The sequence below is a fragment of the Sphaerodactylus townsendi genome, linkage group LG04 (genome assembly GCF_021028975.2).
Source record: "Sphaerodactylus townsendi isolate TG3544 linkage group LG04, MPM_Stown_v2.3, whole genome shotgun sequence".
NCBI lineage: Eukaryota > Metazoa > Chordata > Lepidosauria > Squamata > Sphaerodactylidae > Sphaerodactylus > Sphaerodactylus townsendi.
Genome location: NC_059428.1, coordinates 35,598,276 through 35,615,121, shown reverse-complemented (window position 1 = coordinate 35,615,121; position 16,846 = coordinate 35,598,276). Strand labels below are relative to the sequence as shown.

General features: G+C 46.4%; 1 protein-coding gene across 1 annotated transcript in view; it reads right to left on the bottom strand.

Moving 5' to 3' along the window:
* IGSF11 (immunoglobulin superfamily member 11) overlaps window positions 1-1,422 on the bottom strand; it is a 234,028-nt gene extending 232,606 nt beyond the window's left edge. The window contains exon 1 of the mRNA XM_048494402.1: window positions 1,133-1,422. Within this exon, the coding sequence (XP_048350359.1) occupies window positions 1,133-1,205 (73 nt within the window). The 5' untranslated portion in view covers window positions 1,206-1,422. The remainder of the gene's footprint in view (window positions 1-1,132) is intronic.
* Window positions 1,423-16,846: the final 15,424 nt, after the last annotated feature.

Here is a 16,846-nt window from a genome sequence, read left to right as displayed (position 1 = left end):
AAAAACTCCACCCGCAAACCTTCCCTCAATAAAGTATCAACTCAGAGCTGTCCTAAGTTATATACCTTAAAGGGAGACAGATCCTATAAGAGGTATTTTAGTGTTCCTGTCCCTCTGGGGCAGAAAGTTCTCCTACAGTCAACTTTGTAGCATGCCTGTCAGAGGAAGCCACGTGCAAGCCAATACCTGAAAGTTAAGAGAACTTAACTAATTTCAGTTGGTCCAAGCCAAGTGAAATGAAGCATCGAACAGGAAACAACTGGAAAGTAAGATGCTTTCTGGGCCTAATCATTATTAAATTGTTCAGGAAAATGCACCTTTGTTTCTTTTTAAGAGGACACAACTGCATGCGCCTGGAAAAATGAAATGTTAATCTGTTTTCCAAAGCTAGGTCAATCAAAATAATATTTTAAAAATCAAGTTCAGTTGCCCTTTAAAAAAAACCCACCCATGCACACCCCAAGGACCCCCCCCCCTTTGATTCAAAGAAAGCTCACCCACAGTGCTTCTAAAAACAAACCTGGGATGGGAGTGGAGGGGCGCGGATGCACACTTTTTACGCTTTCTCCAAAGAATACCCCCAACCTTTCTCCCTCTGCATTATAGATACTCCAGGAGAGAATAAGACAGGTCCAGTTCTCTGTAATATAATCACCTCTCCAGCTACTGTTCCTTAAAGGTCGCAGAATCTGACAAGACCCCCACCCCACCCCATCCCACACACACATACACACACGGACAACCGAACAACGCTCTCCATTTGCGCCCTTCCTTGCACCATTTTTCTCCTCTGCAGAGAGTGCCAAAGGAGAGCGGGCGGCTTATTCTGCAAAGTAACCGGGGCGCTCGGGGCGGCCTCTCTACGGCAGAGGGGGCCAGACGGATCACTCTCTCCGGGACTTTGCAAGAACTTGCTCGGGTCAGCAGAAGTCGGATCCGCCGAGCACCGGGCTGGGGCTGCGCCTCCTGTTCTGCCCATCCCGGCCGCGCCCCGGCGCCAAAGTTGCGAGTTCGAATCCAGCGCGGGGAAGGACGGAGGGAGGGAGGGAGGGCAGGGGGGCGTCTCACCCGGAGCCAGCCTGCAGCATCTTCGCCGCCCGCCCACCGCCCACCGCCGCCGGGCTCTCCTTACCTCGCAGGGACAGCAGCGCCGCCAGAGGGGCCACCCAAAGCCCCCAGCCCGAGGAGCCCTTGCAGCCAGGCATGCCGGGCGCGGAGAGGAGCTGCGTGGGCCCCGCGGCCGCCGAAGTCACGCCGGAGCCCCCTCGACGGGCGCCAGGTGCGCGCTCCGCAGCCCGGCCAAGCGGCGCTCCGAGCCGGGGCGGCTCCCGCTGCAGCAGCGAGCCGCTCCGGCTCCTCCCGCTGCAGCAGCTGCTGCCGCCGCCGCCGCCGCCGCTGTCCCGGGACCGCCCGCTCGCACCGCCCGCTCCCCGGGAGGCTCTGGCGCTCCGGAGCCCCGGCAGCCCGCGGACGCAGCCAGGCGCCGCTCCGGCCCGAGAGCGCAGCCTGGCGGCCCCGCGGCGCTGCGACAGCGGACCAGCTGCCCGCCTCGGGCCACGGCGCGCACGCCGCCCGCTCGCCGCTGCCCCGCCAGAGAGAGGGGCGTGTGCGTGGGAAACGGGGCCACCCCCCCCCCCCACTCCCGCCGCGGCTCCCGCAGGTCGAACGCACCGGCCCGACTAGCTGCTGGGACGGCACAACTTCCCCCGAACTGCCAGTTCCTCACCTCGGTTCTCCAGGATAAGCAAAGTTAGGACAGGGCTGGATTGGGTTGGCAGCCAGCTGTGTCGCTGAGCACACCTCAAGTCAAATAGGACCGACTCTCACTCCGAGACAGGGGCTTTTCTTGTTGACCTCACCTGAAGCCCCTTTTAAAGGTCCTTGAGACAAGGGAGCAAGTTGCTGCCTAAGGAAGATTATCTTTGGTCTGTGCACGTTTGGGGTGGGGCAGGCAGACGGGGGGAACTCCAGCTTTGCATGCAGAAGAACCCAGTGTCAATAGCATCTGCTGCTTAAGGGGTCAGGAGATGGGGAAGACCTGCACATGGGCCCCTGCAGAGCTGCTGTCAGTCAGAATAGACGGTACTGACCCTGGTGGAGCAATGGGCTGGTTCGGACAGCTTCAAGTGTTCAAGATGCCAGCCAGAGTTTGAACATGGGGTCCCATCCGTACATTCCCTCCAGTGGGTCCTGTGTAACAGACTCTGAACAAAGCAAGCAATCTGCCTGCCTAGAAAGAAGGTGTTGCCTTGTGTCAGGTGTGTTTCCGAGCTTATTAGCAAGAAGCTCAGACATAATATGCATGTGTGAAGCTACCTCTCATGCAAAAATGCTGAGGCTCATCTCTAGGGCTATGTGGCAGATAAAATGTTGGACCCCAGTCCCTGGGAGATTTAGACCCCTTCCACACATGCAGAACAATGCACTTTCAATCCACTTTCAATGCACTTTGCAGCTGTGCGGAATAGCAAAATCCACTTGCAACAATTGTGAAACTGGATTGAAAGTACATTATTCTGCATGTGCGGAAGGGGCCTTAGAGGACACAGGCTCAAATCCCCACTCATCCATGAGGTTTGCTTGGTGACCTTAGACCAGCCACTCTTCTTCTCAGCCCCACGGCATTGTGGGGCTCCTTAGAATGGAGTAGGGGAGCACCATTACCCAAAGGAAGTGTGTGATTAGGATAAACCAGATAGAGAAGGAGAGCCAGTGTGGTGTAGTGATTAAGAGCAGTGAACTCTACTACGGATAACCAGGTTTGATTCCCTACATGTCCTGGTGAATCCTGCTGAGTGATCTTGGGCCAGTCACGGCCCTCTCAGCCCTCTCTCAACCCTCACGGAGGCAGCTGATGGCAAACCCCCTCTTAATGTCTCTTGCCTTGAAAAACCTTCAGGGTCGCCATAAATCAGATGTGAGCAGGTGTGACCTGACAGCACACACACACAGAGATAGAAAGATGGTGCGCAGAAGGGTGGCTTGTGGATACAGACGTCTGATGAACACGCAAAGCAAGACCTCTTGCCTATCTTCTCGGCCGAAAGGTGCCTAAGCAGAGTCCAAGAGAGTTGCCCGTTCAGATGCTGCACTGAGTGGCCCAAGAAAGGAAGTGCCAGTCACTTGTACTTCCTCTCCTTCCTCTCTGCTGGGTAATTCTCCCTCAGCACCTGGCGGGAGACAAGAGGTGAGCAAACTGAAGCTGAACTGAGGCAGGAATGAAGTAGCTGTGGCTGTGGAAGGAAGTAACAGTGCATTTCTGTGCAGAGTTCCTCCAATCTAGGCCCATTGATTTACATGGTGTTAGACTGGAGGAATTCTGCATAGGATTGCATTCTAAGCCATGTGCTATCTAAAGGATTCAGTTCCCCTCTCCTGGTCTGGTTCACAGTCTCAAAGTTCCCTTGCCTTTATATCTGATTGTAGCACTAGACAGGTCCAAAGACATTTTCCTCCTTCTGATGAAAAAATCCTTTTTTGGCTGATTCAGGACTGGTGGTGTCTTCTTTTCTCATCACTCGTCTATGGAGCTGTCCATCTCTTAAAGGCCTTTCTCCTTTAATCTGGTGCAGAATCACAGTGCCTTTCCAGTGCTTCTGTGCTGCCTTTTAAACATCTTCTGGGCTTATACAAGGTGCAGATTTTGAACTACGGACCCATAATTGACCTATGCACAACATACCTTTTAGACTGACTCCATCTTTGTATTCTTATCGTCTAAGATAGGCTATAAACACTCAACAACTACCTGCTATGTCGACACATTGGAGCCCTGTCTGTTAGACTGTAGCCTATTCATACACAAAAGGAAGAAATTCATTTCACACTGTTTGCAAAGAGTTACTGACACACCTAGAGGTGATAAATTGAAATTTTTGCTCGCTGGGTCGGACCGTAGTGTAACCTTATCAGCTGCAAAAATCTTTTCCAGGGTAATGATAGATAGAAAATGAACGGTTAATTTTATCTCAGGGGATTTTACTGTGGCGTAAGTCATGGTCCCTAGGCCGATAGAACTGTATCATCGAAAGTGATAAAGTGACTATCTGCTGTTTGGGTTCATAATATACAGGCATACAGAGGTTTGTTCTAAGTGGCTACCTTACAGCAGTCTATTAGCACACATTCAGTCCTGCAAAGCATTGAGATGCACCAAACCAGCCACATAGTCAGAAGGCCCAATGGAAGAAGCTTCTGTGATTGTTCAGGGCCACTGGGTAGGGCCATAATTCTACTGAGATCACGCAGCGCCTGTAAAAATATTTCAGGAAGAAAGGCAGCATGGTATCGCGAGTCTTGTCAGATCTTAGAAGCTAAGCAGGATCAGTATTTGGAAAGGAGACCACCAAGGAAGACTCTGCAAAGGAAGGCAATGGCAAACCACCTCTGCCTCTCACCAGCCCCTTGTTGGGGTAGCCATAAGTTGCTGTGACTTGGCTCTGTCCGCCACAACAACATCTTGAGACAAGATTAAACAGGAGTCCATAGCATCATAAGAGCCTGACCTTTATTTTCACTGAAGTGTTTGTAAGCCAGAGCTCACTTACTATCAGAAGCACTGGGTAACCTTCCAAAGGAGCTAAATTTATACTAAGGAACTAAAAAAAGGGTAAAAAAAGAGGGGGGGGGGTTTGGAGAAGCCAATATAAAGCAGGAACCAATCTAAGTAATGAATCCATTCAAATTGGGGGGGGGGGGGGAGAACCAATCCAAACTGTTGACAGACAGGTATGGCAGGATTAATGTACAATCCAATTAAGGAAATACTGTGTGAAATGTTAAGTAGATTCAACAGGGCAGTAAATAGGCCATATAAAGGTACAGTTGAATTAATTAATGGCTGTGAAGTGTGGGTCATGCTGAGATTAGCACCTATAGTGTGTGAAGAGATCAAGGGCCAAATTCAAGCCTTGGGGAAAGACAGATTTTTTAAAAAAAATGTAGAATTTTTTAGGATACACTGCAAAGTCATTTTATTTGCCAGAGCTTTTAACAGGTTATAGTCTGCAGTCATCTTTTAGGGGAGGGGGTTATCTGGAGTATTATTTTGTCTGCTTTTAAACTGTGATTTGTCAGCTGCCTTAAGCCATGGGGAAAGAGGACATACAATGAAGGGGTGATTTTTTTTCACGAATTCTATTTTAGCTCTTTCATGTTGGATTGCAGTGGTTAGATCCAATATCTTTCTTCTGCTACATAAGGAATATTTCTTTGGAGCCTGACAAAAAGATTCTTCACATGGCCGAAGGAAACCAGTGGATGCAACTCCCATAGATTTGAAAAAAATGACTGAACAGCAAGGAACAGAAATATAGTAGTATTTATAACAAATTCTTGGGGAGAGGGCAGGAATTCCTACTGGCAAACTGATAATTAGAGTTACGTTAAGTTATGAAGAAGTTTTCCCCCTGTTTGCGCACTTGGTGATAGTGACAACAATTCACTGCAGATGTCCTTGGATATGTCGGTTCATGGATGGATCTAGCACTGCTTCTGGAAACCAGCAAGTAGTTTTGGCCAGTGGTTTTCTTTCTAGCAGAGGCCATTCTGCACAGCCAATTACAGCGTTGTGCCGTTGGTGTTATTGGCAACGCTGCAGCAACGGAGAATTCGCATGGCTGGACACTCCGTAGAAAGGTAGCACTTTGCAAACAGTGTTCCTTTTTCCCCAGAGTAGACGTCACGAGAGTTTGACACCAGGATTGGTCAGTGTGGCCCACCATTATGGGGGGCGGGCTCTGCGGCACCGATTCCTGGCGGGCGCTTCACATGATGCTGACTACAGAGCGCCGTTGTTGAAAAGACACGCTCAGTGAGCGATTTTAGAATAAACTGTTGTGGGCTCGCTAGAGCATTGCCACATCACTGCAGCATTGTTTTTGCGACAGCCATGTGAACTCCCCACTATAATGCTGTTTTTACTGTCCATTTACCGCCTTTTTTAGTCTGTGCGGAAATGGTCTTAGATTGGTCAGCCGTGTTTTCTGCAGAAGACGGAGCTGGACCACTATCATTCAAGCCTAGTTACATTCAAATAAGATTACACTAACATGCTATTGGGGTTGTCTTTAAAGAAAGCTTGGAAGCTTCAACTGGCTTAAATGCAGCAGCCAGGATATCGTCCTTTTCCACATGCACAACTTACCACAGATTTTCCTAGTGGTCAAAGTTTGTGTCTTGGTCACTTTCCTGTGAAACCACTGCACACCTCCATGCTTCGTGCCATTTTCTCCTTGTCTCTACAGTAGCATTTATACCACATGCTAGTGCTGAATCATATTATTCCAACAGTGGTGGGATGTAATCTGTGATGCAAAAGAACAGCCCTCCCTTCCAGTCATTTTCTCTTCTCCTCATCCTCCATTTTCTAAAGGATTTTTTTTTAAAAAAAAATCTGCATGGCATTAGCAATTACAAGCACAGTCACAAGCCAAGTCAGTTATATCAGCTTTGTCCATTTCACCCCAAATGAACAAAGTCACATTAAGGTGAAAATACAATGTGTTGGCAGGATCTTATGAAATTGACAACGAAGTTGCCTTTGCAGGAGGAACTTGGCAAGGGACTTTTATAGTATTGTTACTATGGCAGTCCCTTGTCAATTTCCTGCTGCAAAAATCAACTTCTATTGTCAGTTTCGCTGGTCTCTAACTGTGGACATTTTGAACCATTTTATGCAGTGCAAAAAAAGATTTGTGCGGGATGTCTTACAAAGAGGCAACTGCCTCTTTTCACTCTGCACACCCAAAGTAAGATGTGCAGGGGAGGTCTTAAAAAGAGGCAGCTTCTGGTGTGCTTTCCAAACAGCAAAGATATCAGAGGGAATAAGAGGATGTTTCCCACCCAATTGTTTTGCTGTCTGGACAATTTAACCCTCAGCTTGCGCCCAACATTTTGTGTACAGCTGAAGGGATTCTCCCTGCCGCCATTTGTTGAAGGTTTCCCCAGGAAGTTTGCTATGCAGGCTCCAATCCTGGGCACCTTTTCAGCCAGTAAGAACCCCCTCCCCCAAAAAAGTTGGTTTGTGGAGGGCAGAACAACCCAATGCTTCTTAATGGGAGGTAGATGGGTTTTCTGAGTGCTAAGATTCTCATATTTGCATCTGCATAGCTACAGAGATAGCTCATTGATTTTTTTAAAATTAGGAAAACTATTGAGTCTAAACTAAGGTCACTGTTTACTGTCTGTACAAGTAGGGGACCCACTTGGACTTTCAGGGGGCATCTTATTTTCCCACCTCTCATGGTTGCTGGTTCAAACTCTCCTGCTAGATAATGACGGCCTCTCTCCTTTTCCTGCTTCCTTCTCTCCTTAACATCTACCAGCTAACCTACCTTTATCCTCCTCCTGTCTTCAGTTTTCCATACTTTTCTACCCAATTAGCTGGCTGATTTTTTTTGGTGCCAGACAGGAGGCCAGTTGTGTGGTAGGAAACACGCAAGGACTTATTTTTTTTTGGGGGGGGGGGTACCTCACTTTCCCCTGTACAACCTTCCCCGCATTATTTCCTCTTTTCCTCCTCCTGGCAGCATCCTCACCTTTCCATGCTTCCTTTTCTTCTTCCCACCAACAAAACAACCTACTTTTAATCTGCTTTAACCTTTGGTTATATTTATTATTTGTTTACATCGTGTATATCCTGCCTTTCTTCACAATGGAGGTCCAACGTGGCATGCATCATTCTCCCTTCCTCCATTTTATGCTCCCAACAGCAGTCAGGTCAGGCTGAGAATATGCGACTGGTCCAATGTCACCCAATGAGCTTCCATGGTAGAGAAGGATTCAAACCAGGGTTTCCTAGAACCTAGAATCTAATCACTATACCACTCTGGCTTTCATGACACAGCTGCCACTGAACATTGCAAGCAGCTAGACTTGAGTGAGCCACATGTAATTTAGGTGGTAACAAGTTGCCTGAAGGTTGCCTCCCCCATCTTTTACTGACAGAAACCTGGGCTTGAAGGCTTTCAATACTGTTGTGGTTGCCTAGCAATGGTCAGAGGGCATTTATTTCTCAGAGTTAAAGGGCCACACTGAGAATTAGATATGTTAATAACAACAGGATGAGCAATTAATTTGCTCACTGTATATTTATACAACTGGCTTCTGAGCAGTGAGCAGCAGCAACAAAACTGTAAGAGAAAGGAGGAACTGGGACTGCCATCAGGTTGTGTGAGGATGCACATGTGTGAAATTATACTGTACAGAGCTGTTATAATATGGGGGAGGGGAGAACTTGCTCACAAATAGATGAAGTGCTTAGCAAAAAAAATAATCTCCCTGCTTGTGACAGTGAGCAGAACACGAAGTGAATCTGTGGGTGTTCAAGCAACCTGCTTGCAACCCATTTTCAGATGGCTAGAAAATGATAATAAACAATAAGATGCTGCGTTATTGCTGGGGCATCTCATTAGTAAAACCTCTTGCTCAATTAACTGCTCTGAGAGACCAGATATTAGTTGTTTGATGGGCCTGCTGAATGAAATATTGTGACTTAATTTGCACGAAGCATTTTTCCTGTTTTTAGTACTATTAGATTAGGTCAGAATGTGTCCATACGATGGGAAAATTACATGCATCTATTCTGATTCTCAATGTGCCCTGAACATTTATATAGACTAGTACTAGAAAACCCAAAACACACTGATGAGAAATAGCAGAAGGAAGTTCAACTTCTGAGGAAGTTAATATGTGAGGTTTCCATTTTGCTGGCATTCCAGCATCACTTTAAAACAGTTGTTTAGGAAAAGGATTTCCACAATGAGTAATTTTGATGGCTAAGAAAAATACAGTGGATTATTTGAAGTGATTTGATTCCCTTTTTTGCATTAATTTAATATGAAATTTTAATAACTGTGCAACCTGCCTTGAGCCTGTGAAGAGAACACCAATGTGGTATTCATAAACACTATAGCACTTGCCTATATTTCCCCCGATGCCCAGTGAACAGGATTGTTGTAAGTCTGGAATTGTTAATGGTTGCTCACATTCAAATAAAAGTTGTTTCCTGTTGCCCCAGAAGGTCAGGCCAGAACAAATGGGTTCAAATTAAATCAAATTAATTTTTGGCTAAGGATTAGGAAGGACTTCCTGATGGAGAGGTTATTTAGTAGAACAGGCTTCCTTGGGAGGTGTTGGGCCCTGGAGGTTTTTAAGCACAGTGGCTTCATGGCCATCTGATGGCAGCACTGATTCTATTAACATGGGCCGTTTCCGCACTGCCTCCATTCGCCCCCACGCCGCCAAGAGTTCTGGCGGTGTGGGGGCGGAAGCCTGTTCGCATGCAAGCATGCGAACGGGCCAAGCAGAGGCCGACAGACGGCAGGCGGCTGACTCGCGACGAACCGCCTCTTCTCTGCGCCCCACTCACAATGTCCCTGCCGTGGTCGCCTGGGCTGAAGCCGAAGCCCATACGCTGCCCTCCGACCCCTTGGAGGTGGGAGGACAGTGTATCGGCGGCTAAGCATGTCAGTGGACGCACGCACGAGAATATTCGAGGGGGGGCGAAGCGAGATTAATCTTCCAGCGGTGCTAAGCACCAGCGGAAGGCAGCTTCCTCCCCAGCAACAACGCTTTGAAGGTTGTGCTGTTTAAAGCGACCTAGAGGCCGCCTCTGAAGGAAGGAAGCGGAGTCGGAGTCACAGCTGCCGCGTTGCAGCAGCAGCCTCAGGTCGAAGGCTTGGCGGCCTGAAGTGCGCCAGTTTTAAACCCAGGCGCTAATGGATAGACAGTCGGAAGCGACAGAGCGGATCCCTGATGGGTGACAGAGACCAGTTCATAAAGCGGCGGCAATTCCAGAAAGCTAGCAACCCTAAACATCACTGTGGATGTATGTGTGTGTGTGGGGGGGAGTAGTTGTGAATTTTCTGCATTGCGCAGAGAGTTGGACTAGATGATCCTTGAAGTCCTTTCCCACACATTTCAGGCAGCTCGATCTGGGGGGAGGAATAGCCAGCACCCAGCAACAAAACAGATAGCCTCTTTCAAGGGTAGTGAAAAGCCCCAATGTAGTCCAATGGGCTGTGCCACCCATATTGCTGGTGTAAGTTCATACCATCAAAATGGGGCTTTCCTGGGCTTAGGGATTCAGGAAGCCGACTAAAATTGGCTTTATCCCCAGCAACTCCTCCAGTGCAGGCTCCTATGCTGGAGGATCACTGGTGCCATGGCAACCTTGGCATCCCAGTGTTGTGTTGCAGTGTGGCACCTAGTACCAGGGTAAGTGCCCCTGCACCAACATAGATTCCACCTACACCAGTGTTAAGTGGCATTCAAGGCAGTACAAGAGTCATGCTGCATCCAGTGCCCTTTCACATGCACACCCCCACTCAGGATTGCACTGTATGTTTCCATGGCTGTGATAGCAGATGCAGCCAATGGAGGATCAGGCGGACTGATAAGCAAATAGGTTTGTAGTTGCATTAGCTGTTCAGGCTTTCCTTCTTTTTATTCCTCCTTCTCTTTCTCGCTACCACTCCATCAGGCCTTTCTTCCTTTCGTTTGCAAACCAAGAACAGTTCTATTGAGTTTTGACTCTGCCTCCTGAGCATCCATTTGGGAGAAATGTTCAATATCCCTCTCAGGATCCCAAAGGTGTCCATAGGCTCTAAAGGTTAAGGGCTGTGCCTTAAATAAATAAATATTGAAAGAGTCAAGAAATCTGTTTGCATTCAAGATTACACACTGCATTCATTCATTTAATTTATTTTATTTGTTTACTGTATGTATAATCCACCCTTTTCACTGAGACTCCAAGCTGATTAGATAGTATAAGATGATAGCAATCTATATGAAAGACAATGTAGGTCAATACAATCAATATGAGGAGACATGAAACAAACTATATACTAGGACTAGTATTAACTAAATTTGATGAGCATTGCATACAGTGTATGAATATAATTAAGTACATAACATTTAACATCAGAACAAAACAATGGATTGACAACAGGGTAATGTGTGCAGCAAAATGATAATATATTCTATACAGTATCTAGAACCACCGCAACCTGCGGTTCTCAGATGTTCATAGTTCTACAATCCCATCAATACCAGGCAGCGGCTGATGGGATTCATGGTATCATGAGCAACATCTGGAGAACTCTAAGAGGTTGCAGACCCCTGTTCTATACATTATGGTATAATGTATTTGTTTAAAACATTTTTATGCTGCCTTTCAATCTGATCAGCATCCCAACACAGTGCCTTTCCCTTTATGAAGCTTCTTCCTGAACTGTTCTATCATAACCCTATTACCTTTACTGAAATTCTTTCCTGAACAACTTCATTTTACGTAGTTTGTGGAAAGGTAGGAACATGGGAGCTCTCTTGACCTCCTCAGGCAGACCATTCCACAAGGCATGGGCCACAACAGAGAAAATACATATACATGCAGTTGTTGATCTTGCTTGTTTTATAGGGAGGCACCTGCAGAAGGCCCTGACCAGATGAGTGGAGCAGTCATGGTAGAACATAAAAGGGCAAACACATATAAAGGTCCAAGATGATGCTGGGTTTTGTATGTTAGTTAGTGCCTTGAATTGAACCAGGTAGCTGATGGGTAGCCAGTGGAGTGACTGCAGAATGGGTGTAATGTATGTGAACTCCATCAAAGATGGGAAGAACAATGTCTGTCGAGGCTTCAGCCTTCCCAACTAGCATTACAACTTTATTATCAGGATTCAATTTGTTCTGTCTTTGCCATTTAGCCACAACAGTCAGGCAGTGAGTCAAGCTCTCCACTGCATCACCAAGAGATTTGGATAGATATAGATGGAGTAGAGAGGCATATGTTCTCTTATTCCTGTGTGTTCAATTGTCTGGGCACACTGACTTGCTCTAGATCAGGGGTCCCCAAACTACGGCCCGGGGGCCAAATGTGGCCCCCTGAAGGCATTTATCCAGCCCGCCAGGCATGGCAGCGATGGCTCCATTCATGTGCAGTGGGGGCTCGAGGGAGAGGAGGAACCGGCCCCAACGGCCATTGATTGCAGTTACATGATGGCACCCCCAAATCTCCATGCATTTTCTGACCCAGAGTTGGAAACCTTACATGTGGCAACGCCTGCTCCATATACCTCTCAGCTTCCTCCATGTGTTGCTCTCAGGCTTCTGTTCCTCCTCCCATTGGTATCAGCCAGGCTGGCGAAGATATTTCATGGCTGCTGGGGAAGAACCAGGAGGCCTGATCCTGGGTTAAGATGGAGATGCTTCGTGGGAAAGTTTCTTGTTTTACAGGGAGGTATTCCACAGCCCCCCCCAAGCAATATTTGGAGCCCACCCTGTGCCGACATACTTTGGTCACTGTTCTAAAATAGACCATGACAGAAGGCTGAAAAGAATTTGAAATCAAACATTTACAATCTAATTTGTGCATGGGAATTTGTTCATAGTTTTTTTAGTCCGGCCCATGTAACCCAGTCTGAGGGACAGTGAACTGGCCCCCTGTTTAAAAAGTTTGGGGACCCCTGCTCTAGATAATTTGTGGCTCCAGGACACCCTAACTCAGAATACAAAATAGTACTGAAGTGAGCTGAAGCAACAGGTAGGAATCTTGAACAGCAATTGTAATGGGGAAGACTGTCCTGGAAATCTTTCAGTAACAGCTGAGAACATTCCCCCATGCATACACCTAATTTGCTTCAAATTCATTAATGTTTTTTTTGTCTCCCTGGCCCTTGGGGAATGTGAAAGTCAGTTTGTCATGAGCCAGCCCCTGGGTACTTACCAGGACACAGAGGACTCTGAGGCAGAACCTGAGGACACAGTTCAGCCACAGTTGGCTGCTCCTGAGGAAGACCAGGCAGCAGAGCCAGCACCCAGTGTTTCCTGTTGCCTCTGTGTGCCTGGTCTACTGCTGATCTCCAGTCTGTTTACCTGATCTCCTGCACCATGAACTGTCGGACTGTGACCTGACTATGCCTTGTCTACCGCCTGCCCTGACCCATTAGACTGTGACCTGCCTTGACCCATTAGACTGTGACCCACACCCTGCCTGCTGGCAGCACACAGTTCAGGAAGAAGAGGTATGACCCCCTTGGCTGACATATCCTTTAATATTTTTTCCCTGAATCTTAAGAGAGCATGAGAGAAGCCATTATGACTGACTGGAAATGAAGCTGAATGTTTTATCATTATCATAATTTATCAGTTACATTTATCAATCACTTGCTCACAAACCATTTAACACAGAGCTGTCAAACATAAGGCACTCTGAGGTCCCTGTGGCACCCTAAACACATTCCACACTGGGGCTGTTCATCCCCTAGAAGGGGGCAGGGAATTCCCACTGCTACCTTGTGTTTCCCTCTGTGGTCAGATTGGTAGCAGAAGAAAAAAAAATGGCTGTCAGCTAACAGCATGTCATAATTTCTAAGAAAATCAGAAGTGATATCACACCTGTCCAGACACTGGCCAAAACTCTACACTAAAACCGCTGAGTTTTTTGGTGATTCCTAGAGAGGGCAAATATCACTTCCGTGGAAAACCCAGAAATGAAATCAATCCTGTCTAGAAACTGTTTCTGCTGGAGGGAGAGCTTAGTATCTGGTTTATTTGTTTTCTTACCAAAAATATATATGCCACCTTTGCAGGAAGTTGTCCATAACTGCTTACAAAATAAAAGTAATAAAAACAAAAGATATTAACAAAAATTCAGGGGGGGAACCCAGCACTAAAACAGGCATAAAATATGGCCCAGGCTGCTTGAAATAACAATTTTTAGACTAAAGTTCTGTTAAAAGTTCAGCCCTTTACGATGTGGTCTTATTATTATCTAGCAGGAGAGTTTGAACCAGCAACCAAAACAAACAACATAGTTGGAAACTACACTTTTACTATGGTCCTCTAACACACAGTGGGGAACATTAAGAAAGGTCATTTTCTGGGAAGGCATCCGGCCACCCTTCCCACACACACCTCTTGTGGCTCCCTCTCTACCCTGGAGAGAACCATTTAGAAGGAAAGCTTCCTAATATTCAGAAAATGAAATGTACCATTTACTAAAGAAATTATATTTTTTCAAAGAGCTCAGGTATAACCACATCAGATTTTGGGAGTAGAACCTGAAGACAGCAAGGTTTGGGGAAGGAAGGGACTTCAAAGGCCATCAGCTTCCAAAGTGGCCATTTTCTCCAGATGAATTGATCTCTGTCTCCTGGAGATAAATTACAATAGTGGGAGATATCCAGACACCACTTGGAGGTTGGCAACCCTGGCCCCACCAGCAAAGAATGGTTTTCCCCTCTGAAGCTGCGGCATTAGTTGGAAATAAGCTCCACTCCCCACAGGAAGTTATTCTCAGATAACCTCACATGGGTTTGGCCTACAAAGTAGTAGCCTACAAGATACTGCCCAGCAATCAAAATGGCTATGGAAAAATATTTTCCCCGTGAGATTATTCTTTGACCTGAAGTAACCTCCTTCAGGAAAGCTGATCAAATCATTGGCAGGGTGGAGACTTTGTCTCTGGCATCCGAGTACTTGATGGTGAGTGCTTTAGCCAACAGATCAAGAGCTGAGCAAGGAGGCAGCATCGGCCTGATGAAGCTGCATTTTGCTGAAATGTTATTCTTATCTGCAGAGGCCCAGAAACTATCTTGTCCATTTTGAGGAATGAAATGTTTGATAAATAACTTTTCCACCGCGCTTAATTCATGTTGTCTGAATTTGCTGTGGGTTAGTGAATAGCATCTTATCTATCTGCTGACTGCTAAAATGAAATTAATCAATTAGCAATTTCCTTCCCTGGCCCTGACCAATTCCTATGGTTTAATCATGTCCCATACATTACTGAGATAATCACCAAAGTGGGACAAAATAAGAGGGCAGCATTTTGCTTGGTAATCTAAAGTGAACCTTCTCCTGCTGGCACTCTGGACAAGAACTATGGATTCTTCTTCTTTTTGCAATCAATTATTTTAGCAAGAATATCAAAGGTGGATTAAAGAAATATAGCATTGCAGGTCTCCTTTGCGAGTCCATTTTATTCCTGGAAATGTGATTAACTCTCAAGAGCCTCATTCTTAGGCAGAGAGTTACAGTTATAGAAAGAGTACATTTGTGCTTACAAAACAACAAGAGGAGGTGCAGATCTGGACTTCCTAGGGCTCTCTATTAAACAGTGTACCGAAATAAGTGCTAGACTGTTTCCCTGCTAATGAGCAGGTTAATGTTAATCAATATGAAGATTATTCTTGAGCAGTCACAAACGTTCTGAGTGTGGTGGTAGGTTTGCAAACTCTGTGTAGGTAAATACCTGGAGATTTTGGAGGTGCAGCCTGGGGAAAGTAGGGTTTGTGGAGGGGGGGGGGGTTCATTGGTCTAAAATGCCATAGAATCTACCCTCCAAAAACAGCCATTTTCTCTTGGAGAATTGATCTCTGTCATCAGGAGATCAATTGTAATATCAGGAAATCTCCTAGCAGCACCTGGAGGCTGGTGTATTGTTGAAGACTTTCACAGCCAGAAGCAACAGGCTGTTGTGAGATTTCCAGACTATGTGGCCATGGTCTGTCACAGTAAGATGTACCACAGGAAAAAAACCCCTCATTTTACTGAGACATGCCTCTGAAGATGCCAGCCACAGATGCAGGTGAAATGTTGGGAGCAAAACCTACCACAGCCTGGAAAAACCACAACAGTCAAAGAAACAGATTATTGGATTTCAGGGGAAAACGGGGTACAGAAGAAGAAGAGGAGGAGGAGTTTGGATTTATATCCCCCCTTTCTCTCCTGTAGGAGACTCAAAGGGGCTGACAATCTCCTTGCCCTTCCCCCCCTCACAACAAACACCCTGTGAGGTCGGGCTGAGAGAGCTCTGAGAAGCTGTGACTAGCCCAAGGACACCCAGCTGGCGTGTGTGGGAGTGCACAGGCTAATCTGAATTCCCCAGATAAGCCTCCACAGCTCAAGTGACAGGAAACCTTGGGAATCAAACCCGGTTCCTCCAGATTAGAGTGCACCTGCTCTTAACCACTATGCCACTGCTGCTCCTAAAGAGGAATTATAAGATTTTTTCCTAATAACGCTATTGGTTGCAGGACCCAGTTGCATTATCTTCATAGTTGAACTGGGAATCCCACAAGGAAAAAAAATACCCTGGGCCATGAACTGGAACTGCCTGCATTTCCTATTCACTGTTAAAGCGTCAGACTGAGAAAAATGAGTACCTGAAATGAAGAACCTCCCCATTTTATAGCTCAGTGGAGGAGTTGTAGTTGGATGATTGCACACATATTTTCAGTGTCAAAGGTGCTGGGTTCAATCCCTGTCAGCTGAAGTTGAAGGTTTACCTGATACCTCAGAGAGCCCAGAATCGGTGCCAGTCAGAGTAGACAAAACACCTAGCTAGATGAACCAGTGGCCTGTTTTAATATACAGCTTGTGGTACATTTTCAAAATAAAGGTTGGCTGAAATCCAGGACAACATTTTCACTTCAATGTATCGTCGAAGGCTTTCACAGCCGGAATCACTAGGGTGTCGTGGGTTTTCTGGGTTGTGTGAATTAAATGTTCAATAGCATTTTCTCCTGACGTTTCGCCTGTATTTTCATATTCAATCCAGACTAACCCTGGATATAAGATAATTAATTGTTAATTGTATCTACTGTGCTTCTCAGTGCCACTCTCCTCTTCTCCACCTTAACAAGAGCTGGCAGCACAAAACTGGAAGTGAAAGAATAGGTACCTACTAGTTTCAGCATTCAATCACTCCCCCACACACTGCATTCCTATTTATTGTAGATTATGAGGGGTGCTAATTCAATAACTGCCCATAGAACTCTTAAGAACAATAGTGGACACTTTAGCAGTAGAATTCATCATGAGCTTTTCAAAGCATTAGTGA